A 10,250-nucleotide genomic window follows, 5' to 3' on the forward strand; every position below is an offset into this window, starting at 1 on the left:
TCCAATCTGAATAAAGAATAAATGATGAAACTTCACAATTTAAATATTCAGTCAGTATAAACGTCACGAAGCTTCATTAAAATGTTGTAAACAGACGATTCTGAATATATTTGTTATTGTCTGATAGTTAAAATAGAGATTATTTAACTTTTCATTGTCGTATGTATTTTTCTCATCATTTTAAAAAACATGATTTGTAATCTGAGATGAAAATCAATAGTTGAGGATGTTCAGGGTGAATTATTCATGTTGTTATATGAAGGTTTTAAATGTGCAGCTCAACATTGCTCTGCCACAGTCAATGGACTAAACCACAGAAGAAGAAAACAGACTTCAGCATTAAGATACTCAGTGTGGATCAGTATAATATCAGCTGATGTCTGCAGTTTAGTGTCAACACAACTTTCACATCATATTAATCTGAGCACAGAAGTAAAAAATGGTGTCTGACCCCAGAGTCTCCAGTCGACAGTTTGGACTCTCCAGTCCAGCACAGAGAAGCTTCACTCCTGAATCCTGCAGCTCGTTTCCTCTCAGGTCCAGTTCTCTCAGATGGGAGGGGTTGGACTTCAGAGCTGAGGCCAGAGAAGCACAGCTGATCTCTGACAAACTGCAGAGACTCAATCTGAATAAAGAATAAATGATGAAACTTCACAATTTAAATATTCAGTCAGTATAAACGTCACAAAGCTTCATTAAAATGTTGTAAAAAGACGATTCTGAATATATTTGTTATTGTCTGATAGTTAAAATAGAGATTATTTAACTTTTCATTGTAGTATGTATTTTTCTCATCACTTTAAAAAACATTTTAAAAACATGATTTGTAATCTGAGATGAAAATCAATAGTTGAGGATGTTCAGAGTGAATTATTCATGTTGTTATATGAAGGTTTTAAATGTGCAGCTCAACATTGCTCTGCCACAGTCAATGGACTAAACCACAGAAGAAGAAAACAGACTTCAGCATTAAGATACTCAGTGTGGATCAGTATAATATCAGCTGATGTCTGCAGTTTAGTGTCAACACAACTTTCACATCATATTAATCTGAGCACAGAAGTAAAAAATGGTGTCTGACCTCAGAGTCTCCAGTCGACAGTTTGGACTCTCCAGTCCAGCACAGAGAAGCTTCACTCCTGAATCCTGCAGCTTGTTGTCACTCAGCTCCAGCTGTCTCAGATGGGAGGGGTTGGACTTCAGAGCTGAGGCCAGAGAAGCACAGCTGATCTCTGACAAACTGCAGCTCCTCAATCTGAATAAAGAATAAATGATGTCAGTTTAAAAGACTTTATGTTCCTGCTTGAAATCATTCAGTGTTTAATAATCTGTTCAGAGCTGAAGAAGGTTCAGGATGTAGACGTTTAGAAAATGAAGCTCCAAACACCTGAACCCAACAGGATGCAGGTTCAACACTGTCAAACACACAAAGTGAAACAGAGCTCTCATTAATATTAATGACAACGTGCTGCTGCTTCAATAAAGACGTAGTGATGTCACCTCTTAAACTCTGCAGCTCCACCAGAGGCTCCATCTGTACAAACTCATGTTGTGCAGCCAAATAAAAACCCACAGAAACTGATGGAACATTTGATTCTGCTATTTAAAGCTCCTGTTATTAAGATAGTTGAATTTTCAGTCTCGTTTCCGACGATTTTTCCTCGTCTGCAACCGGCCACAGTCGGCCGAGGGTCCTCCACAGTCAGCTTGCCATCAGCCGCCGCGTATCCCCTTCAGCTTGGAGCTGCACTACTGGGACTCTTGTGACTTGAGCTCTGCTACGGTGAGAACTCACCTGTTGTTTCTGCTCGGTCAAAGTGAACCGGCTTCAACTGTATCTGGCCGCCACGCTCCCCAGCTTCAACCAGGCCTGCAACGTGACGTTTGTCTTATTTCTCTGTGTTGTGCTCCCTGGTTGCCAGCTTGTGTGTGTGTGTGTCTGTGTGTGTGTGTGTGTGTGTGTGTGTGTGTGTGTGTGTGGGCCCACAACATAATGAAGTACCACTTAAAGGTCCTATAAGAGTTCTTCAGGTGTGTTTAATACTAATGAAGGTCTTTGGTGCTGAAGTTCATCAGCAGTGATCAATAGCAGAGCAAAGTTAAAGGAACATGTTTGTGTTTGAACAAAAGTCAATTGACAGTGAATAGTAACAAAACAAGGTTAAAGGAACATTGCACTGAATTCATTGGTTTGACTTGTTAAAGTTTCATTGTGAACAAGGTCAGTAGAAAACCACATGTTGGGTTTACTGTGATTCACTGTGGATGGTTACATTTATTTTTTATGGCTGTTATAATTTTTATTCTAAGTGAATTTATTGGGACACAGTTGTCCTGTGATTCGTTGTAGCAGGTTTCTACTTTAAACTCCTCAAAATGAAACACATGAACTGACCTCAGAACCTCCAGTCGACAGTTTGGACTCTCCAGTCCAGCACAGAGAAGCTTCACTCCTGAATCCTGCAGGTTGTAGTTGTTACTCAGGTCCAGTTCTGTCAGATGGGAGGGGTTGGACTTCAGAGCTGAGGCCACGACTTCACAGTGACTCTCTGAGAGTCGACAGTGAGTAAATCTGTGATTACAGATAAAAGAACATTAAAACAATAAAATGTGAGACTTTATTGTGAAAACAGATTCATACATGTTGCATCACAAAGCACAGGGGGTCAGTTGGTCGGCCTGAGCTGGTCAGTCATTGATCACAAGGTTTGTAGTTTGAAACTTGAGCTCCTTCTGCCCACGAGGCCCCAGACTTTCCCTGCCTGAGGAGATCAGAGGGGCTGAATCGCTGCCCCGTTTTATATCAGCCCCCAAAACACACTTGAATAAAGCTGCTTTTAACCCTGATGTGGATGTTTTTATCTTCATGTTTGATTTTGGTTTGTTTGATTCATTCTGTGCTCTTTATATTTATATTTGTAATTGTCGGGTAAAACTTGCTTTTTCTTGTGACTCTTTCGTTGTGTTGCTGTTTAATGTGTGTACAGCACTTTGTAACTGCTTTTAAAAGTCTTATATCAAGAAAATAAATCAATAAATGAACCTCCTGAGTGTCCTTGAGCAACATGAACCAAACTGATGTTCAGGACAAAGTGTCCAAATGACTGTAATGTAAACGTGTCAGATTTGAGCTGATTTATATTCATGAAGCTTCATGTAAATTCACTGTAGGTTGTAACTGCACTCGTATGTGTTTACCTCAGTTATGTGTTTGTGTGGATTTTGTTCTTTGATGCATTTTATTCTGTCGCTCCGTCTGCTTTTCACCTCCCATTAAATTAATTCAGCCTCTTCTACTGCATCAATAGTATAATTAGTGCTAAAGATTGAGTTATTATCATTTGATGGGTGATCATTTGTCTCAGGTGGAGTTCACCTGGCTGAAGGAAATGTTTTGGAAAGTAGACGACTACATGTCATTTCATCTCTGAGCTTGGTGACGATCATTGATTCAATCAGCAGGTTTCATACTTGTTGAGGAAAACATGTATCGTGTTGAGGTTTTATATAATGCATGTGTGTAAAGTGTTTGTCTTTAATACTGAAGGCTTCAGCTTTACCAGGATTTTTAATGTTCATCACATCTGGACTTACCGAGCCTTTCTACAGTTCCTCACAGCTGGAATCAGTCTCTGTTTTCCTGCGTCTGATGTGTTGTATTTATCTGTGTCCAACTCATCCAGAACCTCCTCTGACATCTGCAGCATGTAGGCCAGAGCTGAGCAGTGGATCACAGAGAGATACTTCTCTGATCTGTTCTCTGACTTCAGGAACTCTTGGATCTCCTGATGGACTGAGTGGTCGTTCATCTCCGTCAGACAGTGGAAGATGTTGATGCTTCTGTCAGGAGAGATCTCATCACTGTTCATCTCCTTCAGGTTGTTGATGGCTCTCTGGATGATGTCTGGCCTGTTGTCTGTCCGACCCAGCAGAGCTGCTAAGAGTCTCTGGTTGGACGTCAGAGAGAGTCCATGAAGGAAGCGAACAAACAGGTCCAGGTGACCATTCTTACTTTTGAGAGATTTCTCTATGGCGCTCCTCAGGAAGTCATCCAGGGTTGAGGGACTCTGTCCTCCCAGGAAGTTGTCCTCATTTTCATCATCCTCCTCTTCGTCATCTTCATCCTCATCCTCATCATCCTCCTCATGTCCTCCCAGGAAGTCCTTCAGGACCTCTGTGTTGCTGTTGGTGTAACAGTGGAACATGTAGACTGCAGCCAGAAACTCCTGAACGCTCAGATGAACAAAGCAGTAGACTGTTTTCTGGAAGATCACACTCTCTCTTCTGAAGATCTCTGTACAAACTCCTGAGTACACCGAGGCCTCTGTGACATTAAGACCACACCGCTCCAGGTCTTCTTGGTAGAACATGATGTTTCCTGTCTCCAGATGTTCAAACGCCAGCCTCCCCAGCTTCAGAAGAACTTCCCTGTCAGCCTCCGTCAGCTCCTGTGGACTCGTCTCACGTCCCTCATGGTACTTCTGCTTCTTCCTCTTTGTCTGGACCAGCAGGAAGTGTGAGTACATGTCAGTCAGGGTCTTGGGCAGCTCTCCTCTCTGGCCTGTAGTCAACATGTGCTCCAGAACTGTAGCAGTGATCCAGCAGAAGACTGGGATCAGACACATGATGTGGAGGCTCCTGGAGGTCTTGATGTGTGAGATGACTCTGCTGGACAGATCTTCATCACTGAACCTCCTCCTGAAGTACTCCTCCTTCTGGGCGTCGGTGAAGCCTCGTACTTCTGTTACCCTGTCGACACGTGAAGGAGGGATCCGATTGGCTGCTGCAGGTCGGGAAGTTATCCAGACGAGAGCCGAGGGAAGCAGCTTCCCCTCGATGAGGTTTGTCAGCAGGACGCTGACTGATGACTCCTGTGTGACATCAGACACGACCTCATGGTTCTTGAAATCCAGTGACAGTCTGCTTTCATCCAGGCCGTCAAAGATGAACAGAAGTTTACAGACAGCGAGCTTCTCTGCTGTCACCTTCTGTAATGTTGGATGGAAAACATGGAGCAGCCTGAGAAGACTGTACTGCTCATCTCTGATCAGGTTCAGCTCCCTGAACGACAGCACAACCAGCAGACTGACATCTTGGTTTTCGGAGCCCTCTGCCCAGTCCAGAGTGAACTTCAGCACTGAGAAGGTTTTTCCAACGCCAGCGACGCCGTTGGTCAGAACCACTCTGATGGGTCTCTGTGGGTCAGGTGAGGCTTTAAAGATGTCGCAGCACCTGATTGGAGTTTCACTGAAGGTCTTCTTCTTGGAAACTGTCTCCAGCTGCCTCACCTCATGTTGGGTATTAACCTCTTCACTCTGTCCCTCTGTGATGTAGAGCTCAGTGTAGATCTTGTTGAGGAGGGTTCCACTTCCTGTTTCATCACTTCCTGTTTCATCACTTCCTTCAGTCACACGTTCACATCTCCTCCTCAGACTGATCTTATGTTCATGGAAAACCTCCTGCAGACCAACATTCACTGGAAAAAGAGACAAAAGTGGGAGACAAAAAATACAATGTGACAATCAGCAGTCAATGGTCTTTTCATTACAAGTTAAAACCATCAGTATAAGAACATGTTTGTTGTTTTCTTTGTCTTTCTCTCCACCTTAACGTCGTGGAGAGGTTTGTGTGTCCCTGTGATCCTCGGAGCTCTGTTGTCGGGGGCATTAGCCCCTGGCAGGGTCTCGCAAAGCTAATTAGCCCCAGAGGAGGAGCCAGACTGAGAGTGATTCAAAGAGCCTTTATGAATCAGCCACAAAGGTGCTGCAGCTCCTGAACCAGGAAAGAGACATCAGGGCACCTTTCTGGAGCTCAACCTGGGAGTGGAGGTCGCTGGTGAATATCTGGTGTCTGGCCTTTGACTACATGGAGACGCCACCCTGTGGGCTGACTACCAGCAGGGACGGGCATTGGGGTCGGGTGTGTGCCAGTCTCATGCAAAAGAAGGCAGGTGTGCTGATTCCTGGCATCTCAGACTGGTCCTCAGGACAGGGAGTGTCTCCTCTCATGGGGGAAGGAACAGGTGCTGGTGCCGGAGGTGGGGCGGTACCAACTAGATTTAGTTGGGCTCACCTCTATGCACAGCACTGTTTCTTGAACTCAACTCCTTTGCTTGAGGGACAACATCTCAGGTTGGCCCCTGTAAATGACCACCACCTGCACCTCAGCCCGTCCACTACACTCTGCTGCTGCTGACTGCTTGTTATTCCCTCACTACAAGGGAGGACCAGCTACTGCTCAACTAGATCCAGACTGTCTGATGTCCTGGATCCACAATAGTGACACAAACTCCCCAGTGACGTCAGAACAGAAGAAACTCGACACAACTTCAGACTGAAAACTCTCCTGTTCAGACTGAAAACTCTCCTGTTCAGACTGAAACTCTCCTGTTCAGACTGAAACTCTCCTGTTCAGACTGAAAACTCTCCTGTTCAGACTGAAACTCTCCTGTTCAGACTGAAACTCTCCTGTTCAGACTGAAAACTCTCCCGTTCAGACTGAAAACTCTCCTGTTCAGACTGAAAACTCTCCCGTTCAGACTGAAAACTCTCCCGTTCAGACTGAAAACTCTCCTGTTCAGACTGAAAACTCTCCTGTTCAGACGGCACCTTGGTCCATAAAAACAATCTCTCTCTTGATCTCTTATTGCTTCTAGTTGTAGCTCTTGAACCATTTCAGCATAATTGATGAATATGATCTACTCATGTTGTATCCACATGGTTCAGTCAGTTATTTTCAGTCTCTTTGGATAAAAACGTCGGCTAAATGAACGTATTGTAATGAAGCAGGTTACATTTTAAGCTGTTTAATGTGCTGACACTGAGCAGCTAATTAGCATCTGCTGCAGCCTGAAAATAGATGTTAGCAGTGCACTTTTCCTCACTGGATGTTTGTTCGGTGGCTTGTTCAACAAGTGGATCTGCAGGACGAGGTGTGTGTTTGTAAGTTAGAGGAGGAGGAGATGTTAGCAGGAAAGCTAATGTGGACTGTTGTTTAAAGTGCTGTTTTGTCTCAAGCTGCTGTCTGACACTTCTCCATCTCCATCTCTGCATACAGAGAACAAGCAGCTCTCTGATTGGTTAATGTGTGACATAACAAATGTATTAAAACAACAAGTAGTGTGTTCAGACATGAAGACATCAGCAGACAGATATATAGTCTTACTTTGTACAGTGCTGGTCAGACTGGCTGTCTGCAGTCCAGCTCCTGTTCTGGATCGTTTCCCACACTGGGGACAGGAGGAGTGTCCTGGTGAAGCAGACTGGTCCCAGTATGATGTGATGCACTGTCTGCAGAACCAGTGTCCACAGCTGGTAGAGACTGGATCCTTCAGGACGTCCTGACAGGAAACACAGCAGGACGGCTGCTCCTCCACAGAAACATGCCTCCTCTTCTTCTCTCTGTGAAGACATTTCTTTAGGACTGAAACCATTTGTTGATTGTTTCTAAAAATATCAAGATTTGGTCGACACTGTTGAAGCTCAGATCAGCTGACAGAGGACAGTAAAACTGACTTTACTTTTCTGATGAATTCAGCTTCAGTCTGGAATAAAAATGGTTATTTGTGTTATTTCAACTCTTCTGTTTAGTCAGTTTGAACCTGGAGTTAAAAGTGTTCTCAATAACTGAGGTCGACCACGATGACGTGACTTTAACTATGAGATTACTTTTTTTTAAAAAGTCTAATTACAAATTCATAGAGGGAGCAAACTCCTCCTGTCCATAAATAAGAAGTTTAACAATTTCTGTTTGTCCTCTTTGATCAGATTACAGCTTTTTACGTGACTGACAGCACTAAGAGGACGATGGGACGAATGATCTCTCTGTCATGAGTCCCAAAAGGTTTGTTAAAGTTAGTTAGCAAATACATTGTTGTTGAAATATACAAACACAACATGAACAAAACACGTTAGTGAGAGAGGGAACAGAACAAAGTCACATAAATGAGTCAGTATCAGGTGTCTTACTCTGAGTCTGATGGTCCAGGTTCATTACTGAAGTGTATAGGAAGAACTTTGGACCGGTCACTCTTCATAGACAGACAGCTGGATACTGGAGACTCTGCTCTCTGTCTGTTGGACTGAACTCTGCAAACACCAACATGTTTGTGTTGATATCTCATGAATCCTTGAAAAAAAGTCTGATGACAAATTCATAGAGGGAGCAAACTCCTCCTGTCCATAAATAAGAAGTTTAACAATTTCTATTTGTCCTCTTTGATCAGATTACAGCTTTTTACGTGACTGACAGCACTAAGAGGACGATGGGACGAATGATCTCTCTGTCATGAGTCCCAAAAGGTTTGTTAAAGTTAGTTAGCAAATACATTGTTGTTGAAATATACAAACACAACATGAACAAAACACATTAGTGAGAGAGGGAACTGAAAAAAGTCCCATAAATGAGTTAGTATCAGGTGTCTTACTCTGAGTCTGATGGTCCAGGTTCATTACTGAAGTTTAGAGGATGATCTTTGGACCGGTCACTCTTCATAGACAGACAGCTGGATACTGGAGACTCTGCTCTGTCCTCCTCCTCCTTCACACAAACACTCATCTTCTGCTCTGAAGTCAGTCTGAGAGGTGAAACAGTAGCTGTGAGCTCAGGACACAAGAATCAGGAAACAAGTTTGTTCAAGAGTTGCACAAGACCGAGAGAGCAGGAAGTAACACACACTCTCTCTCCCCTTCACACACACATTATACAGTATAATAAAAGCAGCCAGAAGTCCACCTGGTCACTTTTCTTCACACCTGTGCTTGTTTTCTTGGGTTACTGGAGGTTTAAAGAGGATTATTCAGCCAATCAGGACTTTGTGTCCACAGATGAATCAAAGTGTTGAGTTGACTCCAACATTTCTTTCCTCCACAGTCCACAGGGAGAAAACTGACTCACAGTAAGTAAAGTCACAGTAAATAATCACAATGTGTTGTTAACACTCACCCTGCCTCAGACTCCAGCTGCTCTCCTTCTGCTCTTCGTCTCAAAATGGAGTCTGACTGAACACTTTCACTTTCAGGGTTCCTCCCTGTGTGTGTGTGTGTGTGTGTGTGTGTGTGTGTGTGTGTGTGTGTGTGTGTGTGATGACGTCCTTGGTTGTTACCATGACTTTTAAGGTGCATACCGCCACCTATTGTCCCGGAGTATGTAGCCTGGAGATGATGAAAACTGAGCCCTTCAGATATCTGAGCAGATGTTTCACAGAAGTCCACTGCTCTTCTGTTGGCTCAGAAAAATACTGCGACAGTTTGCTGACAACAAACCTCAGCTGGGGTCTTGTACATGTGGTTGGACAGATCAGGCTGCCAGCTGCCTCTCTGGACTCTGCACGAGCTCCACTGTCAGGACAGGAAATGCACGGGATACATTTCAAAATAAAATCGCGAATGCACTTCCGGTTGAATCGTTTTCCTCACAAATGCATTAATTAGTAAACAATATGACGTAAAATCTATTGATTCCTTGTCTATAGTATAAATCGTTGTATCGTATTTACATAGTAAACTTTTTTGTTTGTCGTTTTTGGTCTGTGTTTTCCTTGTATGTTGCGCACGAGCCCCAACGTGGGCATTTTGATTTATTCTGTCCAAATCTCGACAAAAAGCCCGACTAATACACTGCACTGCTCATTTTACAACTTAGTCATTAGGAAAAACAAACGGTGGTGATATGAGTCGGGCTCAACAGTCTATTTGCAGCCGACCACAAAGCTGAGGACCTTGAAAAGAGAAGGTCAAATAGTTGATCAATGAAAACAATGGAGGGCAGGAAGAACATTGCTCAGTGCACAAATTGTCTTTTAAGTTATTACTCATATTCTTAAGCCAACATCTCATAAGATGTCATTGGCCGATACATTTTATTGTGTACTACACAGTATATACAGTAGTTCACTGCCTTTTCATTGTCATTTCACTTTATTGCACTGCTCTTATATTTTTTCAATTTTTTTTCCTGTTGTATTATTCTGTATTTTTATTCTTAACCACCATAAATTTCATGTTTGGTCTCATGTCTATGCTAATTATGTTCTTGTGCTGCGGGAACACCCAAGTACCACTGAATACTACACTTACTCTTGATATCTACAGTAAAATCCAAGTGAATTATTCAGGGATCAATGAGAAAAACATAAAAAACACACCAAGTCACAACATGAATAAATGTTCTAGCCCTTTATTCTCGAACACAAACTCACTCATCTGTGTGACATTCACAACAGGCCAAATCATTTCTTCTGTCCATTATTT

The 10,250-nt window shown here is 43.1% G+C and overlaps 1 protein-coding gene across 1 annotated transcript; it reads right to left on the reverse strand.

The window, feature by feature from the left end:
• Nucleotides 1-1,303: 1,303 nt before the first annotated feature.
• Nucleotides 1,304-9,288, reverse strand: LOC141016348 (protein NLRC3-like). Its single transcript, XM_073490684.1, has 6 exons — nucleotides 9,264-9,288; nucleotides 8,426-8,575; nucleotides 7,968-8,087; nucleotides 7,165-7,400; nucleotides 3,595-5,476; nucleotides 1,304-2,572 (listed from the first exon to the last, which is right to left on the reverse strand). Exons 2-6 carry the CDS (start codon nucleotides 8,554-8,556, stop codon nucleotides 2,257-2,259), a joined length of 2,685 nt encoding a protein of 894 aa, XP_073346785.1. The 5' UTR covers nucleotides 8,557-8,575; nucleotides 9,264-9,288; the 3' UTR covers nucleotides 1,304-2,256.
• Between the last annotated feature and the right edge of the window lie 962 nt (nucleotides 9,289-10,250).

The sequence above is a fragment of the Pagrus major genome, chromosome 1, assembly GCF_040436345.1.
Source record: "Pagrus major chromosome 1, Pma_NU_1.0".
NCBI classification, from domain to species: domain Eukaryota; kingdom Metazoa; phylum Chordata; class Actinopteri; order Spariformes; family Sparidae; genus Pagrus; species Pagrus major.